At 32.3% G+C, this 20,876-nt stretch overlaps 10 protein-coding genes and 1 pseudogene across 11 annotated transcripts, besides 6 other annotated features; 3 read left to right on the top strand and 8 right to left on the bottom strand.

Annotated features, from left to right (window-relative positions):
- Window positions 1-4,395: part of a mobile genetic element that runs on past the window's edge.
- TVAGG3_0356300 (uncharacterized protein) lies at window positions 359-1,331 on the bottom strand (the record flags this gene model as incomplete). Its single annotated transcript, XM_051231302.1, has 1 exon — window positions 359-1,331. A coding segment is annotated over one exon (973 nt), but the record flags the coding sequence as incomplete, so codon positions are not given.
- On the bottom strand, window positions 1,363-1,948 carry TVAGG3_0356290 (annotated as a pseudogene). Its single transcript has one exon. A coding segment is annotated over exon 1 (586 nt).
- On the top strand, window positions 2,651-3,400 carry TVAGG3_0356280 (uncharacterized protein; the record flags this gene model as incomplete). Its single annotated transcript, XM_051231301.1, has 1 exon — window positions 2,651-3,400. A coding segment is annotated over one exon (750 nt), but the record flags the coding sequence as incomplete, so codon positions are not given.
- TVAGG3_0356270 (phage tail repeat-like family) lies at window positions 3,514-4,191 on the bottom strand (the record flags this gene model as incomplete). The annotated part of the gene is made up of 1 exon (XM_051231300.1): window positions 3,514-4,191. One exon carries the CDS (start codon window positions 4,189-4,191, stop codon window positions 3,514-3,516), a length of 678 nt encoding a protein of 225 aa, XP_051101030.1.
- A 24-nt stretch (window positions 4,396-4,419) lies between the features above and the next one.
- Window positions 4,420-4,737, bottom strand: TVAGG3_0356250 (phage tail repeat-like family; the record flags this gene model as incomplete). Its single annotated transcript, XM_001281708.2, has 1 exon — window positions 4,420-4,737. A coding segment is annotated over one exon (318 nt), but the record flags the coding sequence as incomplete, so codon positions are not given.
- Window positions 4,738-4,809: 72 nt separating this feature from the next.
- Window positions 4,810-5,658, top strand: TVAGG3_0356240 (uncharacterized protein; the record flags this gene model as incomplete). The annotated part of the gene is made up of 1 exon (XM_001326112.2): window positions 4,810-5,658. The coding sequence occupies one exon, from the start codon at window positions 4,810-4,812 to the stop codon at window positions 5,656-5,658; it is 849 nt and encodes a 282-aa protein (XP_001326147.2).
- A 4-nt stretch (window positions 5,659-5,662) lies between these two features.
- TVAGG3_0356230 (serine threonine-protein phosphatase family) lies at window positions 5,663-5,905 on the bottom strand (the record flags this gene model as incomplete). The annotated part of the gene is made up of 1 exon (XM_051231299.1): window positions 5,663-5,905. The coding sequence occupies one exon, from the start codon at window positions 5,903-5,905 to the stop codon at window positions 5,663-5,665; it is 243 nt and encodes an 80-aa protein (XP_051101029.1).
- Window positions 5,906-5,923: 18 nt separating this feature from the next.
- Window positions 5,924-6,286, bottom strand: TVAGG3_0356220 (uncharacterized protein; the record flags this gene model as incomplete). The annotated part of the gene is made up of 1 exon (XM_051231298.1): window positions 5,924-6,286. The coding sequence occupies one exon, from the start codon at window positions 6,284-6,286 to the stop codon at window positions 5,924-5,926; it is 363 nt and encodes a 120-aa protein (XP_051101028.1).
- Window positions 6,287-6,416: 130 nt separating this feature from the next.
- TVAGG3_0356210 (phage tail repeat-like family) lies at window positions 6,417-7,244 on the bottom strand (the record flags this gene model as incomplete). The annotated part of the gene is made up of 1 exon (XM_051231297.1): window positions 6,417-7,244. One exon carries the CDS (start codon window positions 7,242-7,244, stop codon window positions 6,417-6,419), a length of 828 nt encoding a protein of 275 aa, XP_051101027.1.
- A 2,779-nt stretch (window positions 7,245-10,023) lies between these two features.
- Window positions 10,024-10,136: a mobile genetic element.
- A 257-nt stretch (window positions 10,137-10,393) lies between these two features.
- On the top strand, window positions 10,394-12,508 carry TVAGG3_0356190 (metallo-dependent phosphatases family; the record flags this gene model as incomplete). The annotated part of the gene is made up of 1 exon (XM_001318041.1): window positions 10,473-11,156. One exon carries the CDS (start codon window positions 10,473-10,475, stop codon window positions 11,154-11,156), a length of 684 nt encoding a protein of 227 aa, XP_001318076.1.
- Window positions 12,509-12,685: 177 nt separating this feature from the next.
- Window positions 12,686-12,722: a mobile genetic element.
- A 1,175-nt stretch (window positions 12,723-13,897) lies between these two features.
- Window positions 13,898-13,935: a mobile genetic element.
- Window positions 13,936-14,308: 373 nt separating this feature from the next.
- On the bottom strand, window positions 14,309-18,017 carry TVAGG3_0356160 (PHOSPHATIDYLINOSITOL KINASE family; the record flags this gene model as incomplete). The annotated part of the gene is made up of 1 exon (XM_001318040.2): window positions 14,600-17,722. One exon carries the CDS (start codon window positions 17,720-17,722, stop codon window positions 14,600-14,602), a length of 3,123 nt encoding a protein of 1,040 aa, XP_001318075.1.
- A 1,836-nt stretch (window positions 18,018-19,853) lies between these two features.
- Window positions 19,854-20,531: a mobile genetic element.
- Window positions 20,532-20,636: 105 nt separating this feature from the next.
- Window positions 20,637-20,876: part of a mobile genetic element that runs on past the window's edge.

The raw sequence follows: 20,876 nt of genomic DNA, 5'->3' as shown, positions 1-20,876 counted from the left end.
TATAGCATCTTGAAGTTCTTGCAACCTCATTGGAAGTTCTTCTGGTTCAGGTTGGTATCCGAACATACCAACCCCTTGTGGAACTGTGTACTTCTTTTGTACTAGAATTTTGTCTGGAACAACTTTTGGTCTTGCTAACAATGAAAAGTTTGTTTCGTCTTTTGGTACAAAAGTTTCTGTCAGCTTGTCATCTGGAATTGGTTCCAACAAACCTTTCTCGAAAAGAATGTTTACAGCTCTGACAATGTTGCACTTGCCTTTTCCGAACAATGGGTTTGTAAGACTTTCGTTCAACATGAAGTGGTTGTGGACAATTACAATCTTCAACCATGGTAAATTGAACTCAACAACATAGTCGTCATGTGAAGAACCTTTAGCTGTAGGTATGTTGACTCGGATATTGACATTTGCCAACGTGCAATTTTTGCCAATTGACCTCTGAGAATGTACCTTGTCTTCACACATGACTCAAGATACTTCATCTTCTCATCTGTAACAAGACCAGAGTTCCTGAGACATGTAAGAATACAAGGTTCATTGACAATTGTTTCAATTGAATTGTAAATTCCATACCTTGTCAAGTCAATGTCAGACTTATTTATGAACGGGAAGTATCCAGCATGTTGTCTGACTGCTTGAGGGTTAGGTTGGTACCATTCGAACTTGACACTTGCAATTCCTTCAATTGCATTCAAAATGTCTGAGTCGGAGTCAACCATTTGTTCTCTCTTTGTAGTCTTGAAAGCGTCAAGAAGTTTTGCGGCTGTTTGTTCATTGCCATGTGCATAGTAAATGTGACCATCCAAATCTGTTATGGTCAATCTGAGATTGTGTCCTTTCTTATTTCCGTCTTGTATGGCAGCAAGTACACCCATGAAGCCTTCTTTGTTCTTTCCTTCGTCAAAGTTTACTGTAAAGGTTCGACCAGATGTAATTTGACTTCTAACTTCACGATACTTTTCATATGCATATCTTGTTCTTTCCATGGGAGCATGACCATCCTCTGCACTACCTTTTTTCCTTCTCAAAGGATGCAATTGTTCGTCATGTTTCCAGTAGAATCTGGCAAAGCCGTCGTGTCCTTCAACTTGAGGTTCACTAACATCGAAAGGCATGTCCATAAGACGTTCTTCTTCTAACCTCTCTAGTCTGTTTGGATAATTGGCACGTGCTGTTTCCAAATCCATTTCGTAGCGAAGACCAGACAATTTGTCATAGACTTTTATGGGTCTTCCCTTCCTATATTTAAAATTCTTCGAAACTCTCCAACCATATCTTTGCAACTCTGCTTTTATTCTAGCAGACTTTCTATCCATTCTATATGGGGGCATTTTTATAAAAATAAAAAAATATTTTTTTTCTTTACTTTACATAACCGCCTGCTGCCATAAGTCTTTGACGCCAACCCATACCAGCTAATGAAGGTTGACTTGGTTTAGTTTGGAAACTAAACTTTGGTTTTGGTTTATCTTCAGTTTTTGGTTTCTCTTCTTCTATCGGTTTTTCGTCACTTTTCGGTTCCTCTGACTTTACCTCACCTGCAGGAACAGTTGTGTCGTCAAACATCTTCATAAATATCATATGCCATTTGTTTTTGTTTTCCTTTCAACTTTTTGTGTTTGTTGTAAAGTTTAGAATATTTCGACTCTAAGTCAATGAGATGTTCTATAATGAACTGTTGGTCAGTGAAGTAAACTTTTCCATCTGTTGTCTCGAAAGCTCCTTCAGACTTCAATATTTTATTTGTGAGAGTCTGTTTCTTTTTTGAGATACTAGCCGTTCCATTTTTATGAAAAGTGACTTTATAGTTAGGGTTTGTATTTCCAGACCTGGCACTTTCTATTATTGAATTTTTCTCTTCATCTGTAAGTTCTTTGACAGGTTTTGACAATGGTTCTGAACTTTTTGTTTGTGGTGTCAAATCTACCGTTTCAACTTCTTCGGTCATTTCATCTCAGTAAAAAATTTTAGTTTGGTTTGTTTTCAACTGGTTGTTTAGGTTTTTAAGTCGGTCTAAAACTTCCTGAGGTATAGGAAGAACTTGACAAACACGTGGTGTAACTGCTGGAAGTCGACAAATCCATCTTGAACCCATTTGTCTCAATGCTGTATTGTTCATTTCATCTCAGTAAAAAATTTTACATTCCCCACGTTTGAGGTGGTTGCGGTTGGTTATTGTTTACCCATTGTTGTGCATGGTTATATCCTCTGTTAAAGAATCTTTCACCTTGGTCCATATAGTGTCCTGCTTGGTTATAGTAGTCATTTGCTTTGTTATAATAGTTTCCTGCTTGTCTTCCTACATTGTCCATCCATCCTTGAACTTTTCCTCTTGTTTCAGGATTTGGAATAAGATTTGTTGCATCTCGTGCTACATCCCAACCTTTCTGTACAGTTTGTATAATAGGTTGTGCTTTCTCTTTAAGTATACCTAATGTACTCAAAATCTTCCTTCCAATTCCAAATGCACCTCTAGCTATTGTTCCCACTGCGGGCAAAAATCTGGATGCAACTCCTGCTAATGCGCCAAATAAACCCATTTCTTATAGGATAAAAAATGACGAATCCAAACAAGGACCCCTATGTTTCTAAAGCGACAAAGAAAGCACTCATGGTAAAAATCTTTAGTTCAACACCAAATGCTTGGTTTATGGATATCTTGGAAAACATTCCGAGGTATAGAGAAGATGGACCTCCATACTGGTTAATATTTGTTGGTCAAAACACAAGATACTGTGAAGCCATACCATTATGGTCCAAAAATATTTTAGATGTGAAAACTGCTTTGACAATATTCGTTGACAAATACCATCCAACAAAACTGACATCTGACTGTGAAAGTTCTTTCAAATCAGATGATGTAAAAAACTATCTGCGTTCAAAAAATGTAAACCAATATTTCATTGTCGACCAAAACCATTCTGCTCTTGGTGTCATTGACGGTTGTATAAAAATGTTAAGAGACTTAAACCAACCACAAGGTGGTGAAGCAAATGAAATGTCATATGACGACAAGTATAGACACTTCTCCATGGCAAAGATGAGACAAGTTTTAAATATTTACAATAACCGTAAACAAAAAGGTTTGGGAAACCACTCCCCCGAAGAAATGAAAAACAACCCTGACTTAGAGAAAGACTATATATTTAATAATTTAGTCAAAAGAGACAAACAAGAAAGAATGCCGGGCTTCAAACTTCAGAAAGGTGACAAAGTAAAAATAGAAATACCTAAACGCGACCCATATGAAAATACTATTGACTATGACAACAATGGGAACTCGACAGGTACTCACATTCGTGTTCGTAAAAATAGAAGAAAGTATACAAGAGAATATTATGAAGTTTTAGGCAAACATGGCAAAATGTACACACTGCAAGCAGAAGATAAAACTACTATTGCCAGACCTCGTTTCAAACTTGTCAAAGTTCAAGGTGGTATACTTTCAAAGACAGTTCCTAACAAATATAAGACAACTCCTGACGAATATGCTAAAGAAGTTGAAAATGACGACTAAGCATTTCTATACCATGCGTAAACTGTCATGTAAGGTGGCATGTATTCTTTACTTTGTCCCGTTGTTTGCGTATATCCTGTAACGCGATGTGTATGGTTTCCTCCTGCCTCAGTGTTACTCCAGTAACAATCTATAGCAAACTTAACGTTGTCTTTAACATCATATCCTTTACCTTTTATCATTCCTGACCAATCCCAATATCTATGCTTATGCCAACCTGCTTGAGATGTACTTAAATCTATGTAGTGACTATGTGCAGGTAGATTTTCACCCGAAATCGTTTTACTTCCACCTGTTTCCTTTGAAGAGTTTGCACAATACAAAAACCTGTCGACTATTTGAGTCCAAGTTCCAAAACCAAGTACTACTTCTGGTCTGGTAGAGTTCATTGAAACATATAATGAGCCAACCGGGTAAATAAGATTCGGCAAATTTTGTTTAAGCACATTGAGTTCCTGTCTTAGATGCATAATGTCATATAACTTTTCTTGAAGTTCATTTACGTCAGAAATGTTATGTGTATGATATTTTTGTGGGTATGTTCCTTCTGTCCATGCGAAAATATATTCTTTTGTTGCATCTACATATCCAGATATCCATTTCGAGTCTGCTTTTGTATTCCTTAACTCTGTAACACCTTTCTCAAGCTCTTTCAACTGTTGTCCATCTTCCATTAAACCTCTGGTATGACTTGAAACCGTTTGTGCCAACATATCTACAGTTTCTTTGTCAGGTTTGTCATCTAACTTTTCTTGAAGTTCATTTACGTCAGAGATGTTATGTGTATGATTTTTGTCGGCTTTATTTGAAACATCTATGTCAAGTCTTTGCAAATGGACACTATCTTCCATTAAACCTCTGGTATGACTTGAAACCGTTTGTGCCAACATATCTACAGTTTCTTTGTCAGCTTTCTTTTCAACATCCTCTTTTGTTGCATATGTTGCATCTGCTCTGTCATGTTCTTCTTGAACTTTTTCAATGACATATTCTTTGTCAGCTTTGTTGTCAACATCTGCTTTCAAAAGAAGTTCATTTATAGGTTTCTCGTTTAAAGTTCCTTTTGTTGGATTTATACAGACAGTATTGTTCTTCTTGTCTTGAAATAGAAACTCATCTGTCATTGGGTTTAATGTCAGTTTTAAGTTTCCTTCTTTCAATGACTCAGATATCTTAGAATAGTTTGAAAAGTTTGTTGTGTTCTTATTTAGAGCTTGCATAATGAGTTGTCGGTTGTGTTGTATTTCTCTTATGGAAGCAATATCTTTCGACATTTTTATTCTAGATAAAATATGCTTTCAATAGAAAAAGAAAATTCAAGAGTTGCTACAACTAAACCATTAGATGAACTTTTTACTAATGTCGGTCAAAAGTTTGAGACAGAGACCGTAAAGCATGAAGGCTATCGTTTTGACTACCCATTAAGATGGCTAAGAGACCCATCCGTCACAAAAGCTATTGGCTTTCGTAGAATGAAGTTCATTTCAGAAGCCATACATGGTTTCCCATTTACGGTCGGTTTTGAAGTTCGATACTATAACAAAGAAAAACATACGTATGAGAAATTTGAACAGGGAAAACTTTTACAAGTTAGTTTGCTTGTAAACTTAGAAACAACTCTTCAAGCTTTTCAAGAAAAAATAAACGATATCTATATCGAATATGCAAACCAGTATAACATTGACGAAGGAGAATACCATCTCGATATTATTTATGACAGGAAAAATGCAACTGTTAAAATCAATAAAATAGAAGACCTTGGAGAAAACGTTTATATTTCTACAAAATATAACAACTTGGCATGGTATAGATTTATGAGGATGTTAAATCAGCCTGCAGCATATCCAGTACACCCAGACTTTTATGAAGTCGAAAACCCTAATGGAACATATGAAAATATTTTCGACCAAGATGCTATTATTGTTCATGCTTCATTTTCTGGCGCCCAAAACTCTTTCTTATGCTTGGCAAATGACTTTTACGAAAAACCTACAAAGTTATACGAACCACCAAGTGGAAGTATTTCAGACTTTCAAGTATGGTTTACTACAGATGGAAGAAAAAGAATAATTCCATTATACCATGCGTTTTACTTAGAACTTAGTTTCATATACAACTACTATCGAACGGTAAAAATATAATTTTTTAATACGGTTGAGGTGTTGGATTTGGTTGCCAACTAGACTGTGGTGCAGGTTCAGGCTGTTGTATAACAGGAGCTTGTTCTTCTGGTTCAGGGTCTTTAGGTATAATACCAACAAACTGACCTACTCTTTTACCAATATTTTTGACTCCGTTCCAAATTCCTCTTCCGACAGATTTTATTCCATTCCATATACCTCTTCCAACATTTCGAAAGAAGTTTCCTATCTTACTGAAGAAACCCATTTTACTATATGTAAAAATCTAATGTCCGCCTAGTCTCTTACGTTTCCTGTTGAGTTCCATAGCATTCTTTAACTGGAGCTCATACATTCTGTTTCTCCTCTGGTAGAAAACATATTCTGGGTCAACTCCTGTGTTCGCGTCATCTGCATAAAGTTGTTTATATCCCACTTCAGGGTTTGTATAAAACTCTTTCCATCTCATATTTGCATACCATGGTGGCAAACCTAACGCAGCGTCATTTGACATGGCAGTTTGCATTTGTACATCTGTTGGCACTTGACCATAGTTTGCCATTGCAGTTTGTATTCTAACTTCATTTGGAATATTCTCTGGGTTTGGTTGTCCAGGTTGCTGCGCATTCGCTAAGTTCTGTGCGTCCATTTAATATTAGATAAAAATATCTCTTACGAGTACATATACTGAACATTTGCAGGCATTGGTTCATCTTCATATTCTCTGTACTTTTCTGCCACGTCAAATAAATAAATGACACAATGGAAAAAACCTAAAACTAACAATCCGATTTCAAACCACATTTACTTACTAATAAAATTTCTTTGTTATGACACTTTCTCCAGTTTATAGGACCTCTCTCATATTCTATCTTGTCATATCTAAACTCATAGTCATGTATGTCCTCTAACCATCTCATAACGGTTTCCAAACCACTTTTATCGGATGTAAAGTAAAAGCATGGATGGTTATGTATAACGTCTAAAGTTTCTAAAGAGTCTCTCAAAGTCCAGTCTACTTGGTATTGAAAATCCCATGTGTTATAGAACGGCGGGTCCACTATAAAGAAAACATTTTCCTTGTCTTTATATTTTTCATACAACTCTGTCCAATGACATCTCACAAACTCTATACCCTCAATATATTTTTCTATGTTCTCTTTGAAAACATTTGTATAGTTAAGATATAAAACTTTTGACATGAGTGTTTCAATGTCATGAACTCTTATAGCACCACTATATAATAGTCTAGCAGATATACTATCCCAGTCTATATATTCTGCTTTTTTCAAAACCTCTCTCACAATATTTTTCTTATCTAATGGTATACGTTCCATCTTACCTATAGGTATCTTTTCTTTTAACTCTTTCAATATATTGTTTGTGTCTGGAATATGTTTGAGACGGTTCATATAGTTGTCGAAGTCATTGCATATAATCTTTGAGTCTGGGAATATTGTATGACATAAATGGGATATATAGAAACTTCCACCGAACAAATCTACAAATGTTAGACCATTCGGTAGTTTCTTAAGTTCTCTCAATATAATATCTTTACATCTACTCTTATTTCCAAAGAACGGTAACGGTGGTTTTGTAAAATTCATTTATATATAATAATAAAAATGTTTTTACCTGAAAAGTGACAGAAAAGTGACAAAACATGAAAACATATATAATTTGTGAAAAGCGACATAAAAAGTGACATTTAAAAAGTGACATCATTAATATGATGTAAATAACAACGGTTTTGGTTTTGTCACCGGCTGGTCGGCTGGGGTTCGGTCCTCCTCTTGGGTCTTGGGCAAAATTCTTAGGGCTAGAAGGGGCGCAGCCCCTGGAAGCCCCTCATACCTGACCTGAAAGTGTGTCACGATTTCACCCGGAAATCCGACGGTTGTTTAAGAGTAAGCACTTTTGGCACCTACTCTTTAAATTAAAAGAAAACATTAGAATTATATGGATATATTTAAATTAATTATAAAAATAAAATTGAATATATTGAAGTTTGAGTTTATAGGTATACAAATTTTAGAGGCATTTTGGCTGAGAACTATGGTCTGCGAGGTACATGGATAGAATCAGTACCTCGCAGACTATAGTTCTCTATATGGCGCCGAAAATTTTTGGTGAAATGTCGTCGCATTTCACCAAAAATTTTTCGGCGCCATAGGAAGAATTGGAGGGTGTGAGATACTATTACATGCTATAGTACTCACACCCTCCAATTCTTAGCCAAAACGGCTAAAAATTGCTCACAATTTCAACAATTGTGAGCAATTTTCAGCCATTTTGGCTGAGAACTATGGTCTGCGAGGTACATGGATAGAATCAGTACCTCGCAGACTATAGTTCTCTATATGGCGCCCAAAAAAAAATTATGATTGTTTTTTATCAAATCTTATCCATATTATTCTATTAATGTTAATTATATTTTATCAATTATATTTTTTAAATAATAAACACAAAATCCACTAATTTAAAATTGGCGCCAAATGTCACTTTTGCTAGTGATGCATTTCGGTATGATATAATTTTTTTTTATTCTTTTGACAATCTGACAAAGTGAGAGCTGTAGAGACAAATGTGGGAGTATAGGCGGATCTTGCTGGAAGAAGATGTTTTTGGTAAGTTTCGTCATAAGGCTTTAAACTTTGGCGAATTATATGTTAAATCTTTCATACTAATAAGCATAATAAAGATGCAAAGATTATTTGCTAGCGCCGGCTTACTAACATTAATCTGAAGAACAACTTTATTAATATGCTTTAAGCAGAACTGAACTGATTTATAAAGTACAGAATTTTAACGTAAGATTTTAACGTCATGATTCACAAATATAAGTCAATAGAAAAGGATATCGATTAGAATTTCTTCGTGAGGTCGTTTGAAAGTTCTGCAATCAGAAGAAGATTGTTGAACAATCCGCCATTCCAGGAGGCATGAGCTTGTTATGTCTCCTGGGATCACAGATTGCAACCTAAAAGATGTGCATATGCACCTCTTGTCGGTTGAAAGTTCTGCAATCAGAAGAAGATTGTTGAACAATCCGCCATTCCAGGAGGTATGAGCTTGTTATCTCTCCTGAAATGGCACATATTTGATAATTCATGGAGCAGAACTTTGCACGCAATCAGACAAAAGATTGCGACAGAGTAACTGGGAAGACAGCAACTTGAAGCGAAGTTTTGTTTTCGAGTCTTTGGTTAAGAAATCTTAACAAAAAAACAAAGAAAAAAATCAGATAAAGTTGTCAATAACTTCATCAGTTAATGCTCACCTATGGGAGGTGTTTTGCGGGAGCTGGGGGTATCTTGGTGAGTACTCAGGAGGCCAAGAAGGGCACCCCAACCGACATTATCCTGATGAATTCAGTTGTCAACCATTCTGAAAACCGCCGAAACCGTCGTGTGTCGAGAAATTGTTTAAATTTATTTTTTTCAGATTTAAATAAAAATAAGAAATGTTTACTATTATGGATTTTGAAATTTTTTTAAATTAAGAGTAGGAGATGAGACAAATTTAAATTTTTAAGAAATATTTGGAAGGGCGTAAGATACGCCAACTTAAATATATTATTAAATATGAGAAAATCGCTCAACAAAAAAACAATTCTTTCAAAAAGTTTAAAATTGATCTTTCTAATACATATTTTTGGAAGGGCGTAAGATACGCCAACTTAAAATATTATCAAATGAGAGAAAATCACTCAACAAAAAAACAATTCTTTCAAAAAGTTTAAAATTGATCTTTCTAATACATATTTTTGGAAGGGCGTAAGATACGCCAACTTAAAAATATTATCAAATGAGAGAAAATCACTCAACAAAAAAACAATTCTTTCAAAAAGTTTAAAATTGATCTTTCTAATACATATCTTATGGAAGGAGTTTACATTCTCAAAATAAAAACCAGTTCAAAATCTTATTATTCCTTGAATAAAAATCATTTAATTTCAAATCCATTCCAAATCCTTAAATCTGTATTAAAATCATTTGCCAACAACCAATACAATACAAATTACATTTCCATATATCTTCTTGTCCATTTTAATTTTTTATCTCATTTTATTTAATTTTATTTAAAGCATATAGACATCGAGATCCTTTACACATAGTTATATAAAAGTCAAATACATAATAAATTCTTAATTCTAGAGATATCTCAAAATCTCATTTTTTTTAATTTAAAATACCTTTCATTTTTCACAGTACGATCACAACAAACAAGCCATTTACTAATTAACACATATAAGAAAAATATCAAATTACAAAACAACTTTCAATATCATTCGCATCAAATTCTATTTTTTCATAATTATCAACTACATGTTATTATATAATATATGTCGGCGCATATTCCACTCTATACAAGTGTCAGACATTTGGGCTTATAATTACATGTACATTATCTTAGAGCAAAGTTCTGCTGAATTTTCTTATGAAAGATATCAGAAGATTTATGCCCTATTAGAGTAAATTTACATTTTCTGACCTGAAAAAAAGCCAGTAGACCACAATTACTATACATGATAATATAGTTCTTCCAAGGCCCCTCAGCAAATAAAAGATTTCAGACAAACTAATCCGTATTCGATTAATTAAAATCTCTCACTCCTTGGTGACTAGGAAGTAGTTGGAAGAGTAATTTAAGACAAAGTCCTTCCGAGGCCTCTACATCTTATAAAAAGCTTTGGATCAAAATATTCTAATATGCACAACTTTGGCTGACAAGATGCTGCAAGTGTTCTTATAAGTCATATTCCTTCTATCTGATGCACAGTGAAATGCATCAAAGATAGGCAATTTTAAATTTGAACTCTTTCAAAAGTGACAATGACGCAGTCATACGGGGACCTTTTTGGGGTTCCACTTGAGAACACAAGCGTCACCATATATGATTTAAACATCGATTTAACCGTAAACCATCGAATATTATTGATTTCCGACTGCCATATCTTCAATAATCCTCAATTATTCTTAACCGAACTTCAAAGTTTAATTAACAAAGAAAATCCCACAGATCTTTTCATTTTAGGAGATTTAATCAACGGAAATTGGGTTCAAGGCTCAAGAGTTCTTTTTCAATTAATGCAGCGCTTCCAGCAATTGAAAATTTCCGTTTTTATTATTGGTGGTAACCATGATAGATACTATGTAGAAGAAAATTCATCAATTCCTGGGGTTACTTTAGTTCGTGATCTTTGTATGAGATTATCTCTTCCACAAGAAGGCATTTCACATCCATTAAATATTTACTTTGCTCATGACTTATGCAATAACTTCAGAGTTAGAGATAAACACGCATTTTCATTTTTTGAATGGATCAAAAGTGGCGTTGAAAAGATTCAAAAGGAAGATTGGCTTATATGTGGTCATGCTCATACAAGTTTGCTCTCTCGAGATGTTCGAATTGCTTGCATTGGACAATATTCTCCAGAAAACAACAGCTACGGATACTCTATATTAGAAATTATTGATTCAAAAGCTAAATTGTCAGAAAAAGTTCTTCTTCGATAATTTTAAGAAAAAAAATCAAAATCAAATTTTCATTGGAATGTATACAATATTAAGACTGATCGTTAGGAATATACGAAAGATAGTCTACATCCCTAACTTGGGTCATTGAAAATATAAAGTAATTTAACGAAATTTAGGAAATTATCCAGAAAAAATTCGGCTTTTATAGATCAATGCACATAATTCCTAAACTATATAAGCTGAATTAATTGTTTGAAATATGTTTTATTATGTAAATTGTTTGTTTGAAATGATAAAACATTAGATTTCTTAAATATTTTGATATTGATTTAAAAAACAAATCTTTTAATGTCATCATTATTTTAGCTATTAATACTTAAGAGATTTTCAAAAAATCGAATAATGAATTCTATCATTTTTTCAGCAAATAAGACAAAACAAATTGAATACAAATCTACAAAACTTTAACAAGTGATATATCACAACTTCTCTGAGAAGAACTATCAGAAATTTGTTCTTCATATGTACTTTTATGATTAAGCAGGGAAATAATAACTAACAAGGGAAGATTTTCTAAGAAAATAGGGAGTAAAAGTAAAATCTCTGTTAGAATGTGTAAATATTTTCCTGGTTTCGATAAATACCATGTAGAAGAAACAATAATCCATGATAAGATGTCAATAATGTAGCCAAGACAAATGACAAATGCAGTTATTTTTAATGGCTTAACAATTGATTTTGGAATTACTGCCTGAACTTTTGGAAGAAGCAAACAATAGCAAACAGAATATGTACTAAAGGCAAAGCTACAAAATATGTAGCTGACAATGTCATAATAATGTACATAAATGGTTTTAAATATTTTGTTGGAATTTGGAAAATAAATCACTGGGACTAACAACAAAAACGAATACTTGAATGCGGTGTATAAATATTTGAATATTTTTGAGAATCGAACACCAATTAAATAAAAAATATTGAAACAACGTGAAAAATAGTCATACATTGCTATATAAGATGCTATTTGGAGTAATTTGTTTATCTTCCAATATATATCATATCCATCATCCTCATGATAGTTGTAATTAAAAACATTATCTTGGAAACTCGTTGACAATTTAAAGGCTGTCAGTGATATACATATACTAACTCCGCATAAACTGTCAGGATTTAATGTTAGTTTTTGAGTTCTAAAGCAATCTGCAACAAAAAACATAAATGGGATGAAAATAATAAGTCTGATATATAAGTCTGAGTATATAAACGGATTGTCGCAGTAATCTTTATTAACGTAAGTGCATTTTAGTGATTGATTAAATAAAGTATAGTTAAAAAGCATCGATTCGTCCATTTTTTCTAAAATATTCTGTCTTTAGAAAATTCAAATAATGCATAGAATAATATGACAGTTTTTACTTTAGTTGACAATTCCGATTATATAAAAAACACATAGGATAGGGTAGTTAAAAGAATTATCCGTAATAAATGACAGTCTGATCAATACAATCGGAAACAATTTGAGAGAGATATCATTATATATATATATACTCAACTAACATGATATATTGTAATAAACAGAAATTCATCAAAAGTGACAGCTCTCAATTTTTTGACATTTGTAAATTCTAAATTGAATGAGAAAAATGAAATAATACTAAGCATAATACAATATTCTAGATTTAATTATAATTAGGAAAAGTTAGTTTTGAGAGTACTTTTCATAGGCATATAGAATGAAATCTTCTGAAAAATAATATCACATAAACTCATATTATTTTCTAATATATAACTATTTTATATAAAAATCAAATTCAATGATCTTAAAAGCGAAGGATAAACCTCAAAATTTACGAATATAATGAGTGGGAATATAATGCTTATCTATCATAAAACCATATGAAATATCAATTTTTGCTTTACGCCTAATTTTTGACGACAATTAGCAAAAAATGTTAAATGTTAACACTCAGTCCATTTGAATATGAAAAATAAAATTGACTTTGATTAAATGTTTTTATTTATCATGCAATTCTTCTTGCGACCAAAGATTTGAATAAAAGTTCAAAAATAAGATAGCTTAAAAAATAATATACGGTAGTGTTTACTAATAGATGAATAGTATATAAATTCTATTAAAATGGATTTGATCCAAAAAAATATATAAATTTGATCATAAATAAAATCGTTTTAAATTACTTCTTCATTTAAATTATAACAATTATTTTTGATTTTATATTTTTTGGATCAAATCCATTTTAATAGAATTTATATACTATTCATCTATTAGTAAACACTACCGTATATTATTTTTAAAGCTATCTTATTTTTTGAACTTTTATTCAAATCTTTGGTCGCAAGAAGAATTGCATGATAAATAAAAACATTTAATCAAAGTCAATTTTATTTTTCATATTCAAATGGACTGAGTGTTAACATTTAACATTTTTTTGCTAATTGTCGTCAAAAATTAGGCGTAAAGCAAAAATTGATATTTCATATGGTTTTATGATAGATAAGCATTATATTCCCACTCATTATATTCGTAAATTTTGAGGTTTATCCTTCGCTTTTAAGATCATTGAATTTGATTTTTATATAAAATAGTTATATATTAGAAAATAATATGAGTTTATGTGATATTATTTTTCAGAAGATTTTGTGTTCTTCTTCAAAATTTTATTTTTTTATTAAAAAGAATCTTTACAAAATATACATTTACTTTAATTAATATTTAAAAACGTGCTCTATCAAAAGTTCCAAAAATTCAATATTTTAGCTTTTCTGAGGTGTCACTTTTGATGAATTTCTGTTTACAACAATATCAATATGAAATTTGAATTTGATAAGTGTAAACTTTTTTTGAATGCGGTTAGATCCAATTTAACTTTTTGAAAGCGCGGAATACAATATATGATCTTTTGGCACAGTAAAACTTGCCGACGGAAGAACTGCTAATATTGGTAACGACAATTATTTGAAAATAGTTGGAAGTAGTCTTGCATCAATAGAAACACATCATCTTGGCCGATGTTAACATGTTTTGCTAAAAAAGTAAAGATTTTTTTTTAGTATTTAGTCACTTATTCCTTTATATGAGAAAATTAAGTTTGTTAGTAAAGAGTGATTCGAAAATGTACATATGAGATATATGATTGTCTTCGTTATATTAATGAAATTGTCATAAAAATTGAAAAGAGCGAACGAAAATGATAGATGAAATATCTAAATTTTATAGGAACTTCGAATGATCATCCAAACAAAACAATTTTAGATAATTATTATTTCTTCAATGATAATAATAAAATTGAAACCATACTGAATTGAAAAGTAAATATTTTAAGATAATTAAAAATTCTAAAAATCATTCTACGCGTCAATCTCTCAAAATTTGAGGGAATTGAAATGTTTGCAGGCGAAGAATGAGATTAAATAAATAAATAAGTAAATGCTTTATATTTTGGTGAAAATTTATAAATATATAATTAATCTGAAACAGCAATATTATGGAATAAGTTATTAAGCTTAGTCCTTGTTGATTCGAGAGACTTATTTGTGAGTTTGTCGAACTCAATCTTTGCTTCCGAATCAGTTTTGTTGAGCATCAACATGTCAGTCATGTATCTGATATCTTCTGCCTTTTGTAATTCAGGGATTCCTGTTCCCAACATCAACATCAGCAAAGTAACAAGTAATTTAGAGTTATGCCTCAAAATGTTGAAAGCCTGACCGCAAAGAACTCTAAATTGCTTGAACATCTCTCCATCAACATCACCAAGAACATTTGCACATGCAGGAGAGAAATGGAATGGTGCATTTTCTCGTTGGTATCCTAATTTTGTCTTGAAATTGCCCAAAAAGTGACCAAAATCAATATGTAAAAAGTGGCCATCATTTTGTAACAAAATATTTCCTGGATGTCTATCAGCGATACCTAAAACGCATGTTGCAACAGCGTAACCGGCAGAAGAATACATGAAATTGCTTCTTGCGACTTGTTGGTTTTGTTCCGTTTGGTTTACTTTGCAAAGATAATCAGAAATTGTTGAAGAATCCCAAATACCACTGAATGTTCCTCTCTCTTGTTGTAGTGCTTGTTCAGTGATAGTATTTGGAACAACTTCGATGAATCCTTGATTGAAACCTGTTGGCAAAACCGCATAACATCTCATGTGTAAATCAATTCCTTCCTTTCTCCATAAATGTTCCATAACTCTCATGATTTGTAGAGTTAATTGGTCTTGTCTCAAGTCATCACCGACTTTGAACAAAACACGAATTGGTTCCGTTGAAAATGGTGCTGCATTATGAAATGTAAGCCAAAACGGTTTTTTCTTTGAATTCATAACTTTACATTTTTCAACGATGAATGAATCAACGACCAATCTTGGATCCATAGGCAGATGGAACTCGTTTGGAAGGTCAATTTTCTTGAGTGCTTCTCTGAAAGGTTCTGTTGCTTCTGCGTGAGATAATTTGCACAAAGAATGGTTCAATCTCACTAATTCTTGAGTGAATTTGTAACCTTTCAACAGTTCATCTCTGTAAATTCCTGATCCGTATAAGAAATTGACGACGAAACTGGAGAATCTTCTGCGAATATGAGAGATATGAGCTTCAGAAATCAACTGCCAGAACAATTGATGTCCCAAGAACTTTGGCTCATTCAAACCTCTTCTAAACAAGAATCTACAAAGTGGAGAATCATCATACATTTCGTATTTCAAAGCTTGTATCAATTGTAACATATACAACATGATTTCATCATCACTTAATGATTCCAAACAACGAACAGCGAATTCTCTAACTCTATGATCAGCGTACTGTGAATCCAAGAGACTCAAAGCAATTGTAGGAGGAGGTCTTTGCCATCTTTGTAACAAAGCAGGGATTTCATTCACTTGTGTTGTTACTGTGTAATCAATTGAAGAAAGAACTAAAGGTAACATACTAGGAATATCAATGAAATCATATCGATATCTATATAAGTTTGCTCTGGCTTCATCTGTTGGTTTCTTCAGTAAATCGAAATTCTTTTTACGCATCTCTTCAACGATGATTTTCGTTTGTGAAGAAACTCTTTGCGAAGTAGAAACAACTCTTTGATGCATGATCTCTTGTTGTACATGTGCAATTGGATATCTGTATTGAGGAATGGTGAAAAGAACTCTGACAGCAGATTCTTCTTCGCATTGACATGTTGTCAACAAAGGATCAGTGTCTTTTCCATTCCACATCGACCAGAATTTAACTCCGGAATTGAACCATCCGTCGAAATTGAAAACAGGGACATTGCATGTAGCTATTGGAGCTTTGTTTGTACCGATCTTGTCGTAGTTGAAGAGAGTGATGGCTACACGTGCTGCACGTGGTAGTTGCATGATTTGGATGGAAATGTTTAATGCTTCATTCCATGCAACGGAAGAACAGCCTAAAGAAGGTCTAGTCATCATTGGAGCGGAGATCTCATTACTGCCATGCAAAATAACAACTCTGACAATGTAGTTGTTCGCTTCGAGATCGCTTGGAATATTGAAACATCCGCCAATGATAATTGAGAAGTTCTCTTTGGCGTAGAAATGTGGAAATCCACCCATGATGTCAATACCGGGCTTGGAAGTGTCGTTGTAAATGATCGGTTTGTATTTCTGTTCATCAGTTACTTCAGGAAGGGCTGTGTAGCTTAATTCTTTCTCTCTGATCTGGGAAATGAGTTTGTTCTTGTCGACAAGAAGGAAATTCATGAACGGAGTCACAGAAAGAAGAAATTGCCTGACACATACGAAATTTTGGATCGCAAAGTCACCGGCAACGACTTCGTCTGTGCCTTGTAAAATAAGTGCGTAATTATCGGGATTTAGGTCGGTAGAAACACCTTGGTGCTCGACCATTTTTGTAAATAAAGTTCGAATGGCTTGTTGTGCTGTAGTATCGAATTGAATCGCGAGAGATGTCGCTGTGTTTTCATCTGATAATGCTACTGCGCGCATGTCGACTTTGATTGGGATATTTTTCTTTCTGCAAGTTATTAAAGGAGGTTCGTTCGAATTTAGACGCATTCTTGCGAGTAACGGATCTGCTTCAAGCCTTTCTGTCCTAGCTGTCTCGGCATTTTGCCTCAATTCCGAGTAAGTCGAATTAAATGACAAAACTTCAGGGGTAGCGATAATCGGTTTGAGTTCTAGGTCATTCGTATATGTCTTAGCGGTCTTTACAAACTCTGTTTCTGTATTTACTTGAATAATAATGAATTGCGGATTCGAATAATCCTGTTGCTGAAGTTTCAGAGCGTTCATTATCTCCGGTGACTCGGATAATTTCAATTTCTTCGACGGGTATTCGCCTTTCATAGTACCAAATCTGTATTGCTTAATTGAACGAACATTTGTCTCTCCGTAAAGCGAAACCATTTGCTCATATATAGATTTTTGGATTGAACTGATCGTTTTCGATAATTTGGCTTCACATTCAATCACTAAATTTGTCGGTAATTGAACAACAAGAGTAATTTTAGGATGCTTTCGAGTAAAATTGGGCAATGGTATGTTCTCCGCTAAAATAGAATTGTGTTCAACGAACTCTTCAGCATTAAAAACAAATAATGGCATTCTTTGCTGTTTAGATGTGACATTTCTATCAGATTGAAAGATTTTAACGAGCAAGGTCTCTTCAAAATTATCTTTGATACAATCTGATTGTGGGATTTTTTCCAAATTAGTCGAGTATAACACATCATAAAGATTTTGTGTCAAAGAATTGCGACAAATTACGTAGTTTTCAGGGTTGAAATTGCGGATAAAGTCTAGTACGTCCGATCCTTTGAGATCTTGATCGAGCGGTATAAAAAATGTTTGTCCACTGGGTAAAACTAAATCAATGCGATGCGACATATTTGAAGCTAAAATTCAAAAGAAAATTTGAATAATTGAAAGCGATCGTCAAATCTGAGATAAAGAAGATAGGCAATTTACATTACGGCTAATAAGATTTATAGAATTTAAATTAAAAGGATTGTCAAATCCACCAATTTCAAAATTGGAGGGTTTTCACAAAATTTTTTATTAGAATTACTAAAACAGAACATATTTATATAACAGAAAAAATGAGCGACCAAATATGTTCGTTCAACGTTCCACTTTTTTATAACCTTTCAAGGATCTGCAAACCATCGTTTCCAGAATTTTGGCATTGAATATGATATACGTTTTCGTTAGGCGTGTTTTAAATTTTGGTTAATGATTCCCTATTTGATTTAATGGTTGGATTCATTTATGACTTTATTAGGCTTCGGAGCAAAAGATAAATTATATTTGTTTTATTCAAGTCAAACAGTTGAGAAATATTCCAATTCTATTCACTCTGATTCAACGAATCTGAAAATGTCAATATATAAGACAAATGGTTTTTCAAGAATATAAGTTTACTTCTGCGCTATGCACTTGAAAATTTGGTGGTAGACTTGATTGAACAAGACATAATATTTTTTAAAAATCTCATTTCTATTGAAGGTAAATAGTCAAATTTGACTAAAGTACGTATTGGACTATTTAATTATTTAATTTCGAGTAATGAAGCAGTCATTGGTACAATTAACAATACTCATGTTGAAGATTTCTCGCAAGATTGCAATGCTTTCATAAACAAGCAAAATACTTTTATACATGCTGAAGTCCCATCTTCACTATACTATAATAGCAAATATTACTTAGTTAAAAGGATTGGAGTTTGTGCTTTTCGAAATTCAGGAATAATTACAATTAAAATTGGAAAATTTGTTGAAGAAATTCAATACAGGAGTTTAGATTGGTGTTCAAATCTTAAAAAGTTAGAGTTTGATACCGAATCACTATTAACAAGAATTGATAATGGTTTCGGAGTCAACTCTTCAATCAAAGAACTGCATTTTCCTCAGTTTTTAAGCAATATTACACAATCGCTTTTAAAATACACACCCAAACTCGAAAAAATATATTTTGGAGGAATTGGAATTGATTGCATGTCAGATCTTAGTAGTTATGAACATAATCTCACTATTTTTGTGCTTCCCAACTATGCCAAATCAACTTTTTGCAATCATTCTGTGAAATTAGTATCGAATTTTCCTATTTCTCCCCATAAATCATGCAATGCTAATTTTTCATATCGTTACTTATTTAGCATACGAGTATTTATATTATCACTTGTAGAATAAATACATTGTAAAATATCCTACAAGAGTATTTGTTTTAAACCATATATCATGATATTAACGTGCTAACGATGCAATTACGCAAAAATGCAACTCAATAATATAGGATTATACACATGAGTAGAAATAATACCTAAGCAATTGAGAAATACATTTCTTAAAGACTAGTATATAGAAATACTTAATTTTATATCGTTTTTCGTCAAAATATTTTGAAATATTTTATCTTGGGACATTTATGTAGTTTCTTAAAATTTTATGAAATGTCTGAAAGATTTCAATTATATTTTTGCTAGCCATTTAAACTTATTTACAAAAAATTTTGGAAATGCAGTTAACTTTTTGTTTATCTTTAAAAAGTATTTAGGTATTCTTAAAATGTGGTCGTGGTGATTTTATCTTCTTCATCAGAAAGTTATTGATGATGCAATAAAATTGTCAATATCAATGATATCGAAATACAAATATTATCGTATAGGAAATTTTCTGTGATATTCATCAATTTGGATCCGGGTAGGGATGAAATACGAATTGCAACTAAAAAATCTAGCGGCAAACCCAAATTTTAGCTAAAAGTGACAGGGAAAAAAACGTTTAGTATTAAAAAAAAAGACCGATGAGAGCTTCGTTCGAAATATAGAGGGAACTGAGAATGCGCAACCATTCTCAGGGAATATTGGATGCTATTCCCGTTCCCTCTGTATGGAAAATTGAGGTTTTCAAAGGGAGTTAAAATAATATCAAATTTATACTAATTTACTTCAAAATACAAAAAGTATTTGACAGCTAAAATTAGTTACTTTAGCAAGCCTATCAATACCCTTTTACGATTATTGCTACTTTTTCGAATAAAAGTAAAAACAAATTTATACTAATTTACTTCAAAATACAAAAGTATTTGACAGCTAAAATTAGTTACTTTAGCAAGCCTATCAATACCCTTTTACGATTATTGCTACTTTTTCGAAATAAAAGTAAAAACAAATTTATACTAATTTACTTCAAAATACAAAAGTATTTGACAGCTAAAATTAGTTACTTTAGCAAGCCTATCAATACCCTTTTACGATTATTGCTACTTTTTCGAAATAAAATAAATTTATTATCAAAAACCTTTTTTTTCTTAGTAAAAATAAAAATGTTATTTTATATCAAGTTTTTATTCATAAATTTTTATAATGTTGTATAAATTTCATTAAAATTTACGTACATATTAAGGTACTTATCTTAATAATGAAGATTTTATTTTGCAATAATATAAAAGTAGTATATGAGTGCGGGTTGTGTGACTTTTTTTGTAAACGTAAGAATTCATACAATATTGAACGATTTTGGAGTGGGGGACAAACTCGCCCATTGTCACTTTTTCATTAACCTTAAACTTGTAATTTTCATTATTTTTAATTAACCTTATTTCTTTCCCAATTCCTGATTTATTTTATTCACTTACTATTAAAAGTCACATTTTAATAAAATATAATAATTTATTTATAGCATTTTTTACTATACTGTAATAAAAAATTAATTATAATAAATTAAATGTTTATTAAATCAATTGTTTTCTTTGCAATAAT

Source organism: Trichomonas vaginalis, chromosome V (genome assembly GCF_026262505.1).
Source record: "Trichomonas vaginalis G3 chromosome V, whole genome shotgun sequence".
Lineage (NCBI taxonomy): Eukaryota > Parabasalia > Trichomonadida > Trichomonadidae > Trichomonas > Trichomonas vaginalis.
Note: the sequence above shows the minus strand (reverse complement) of the source record. Positions and strands in the feature narration are given on the sequence as shown.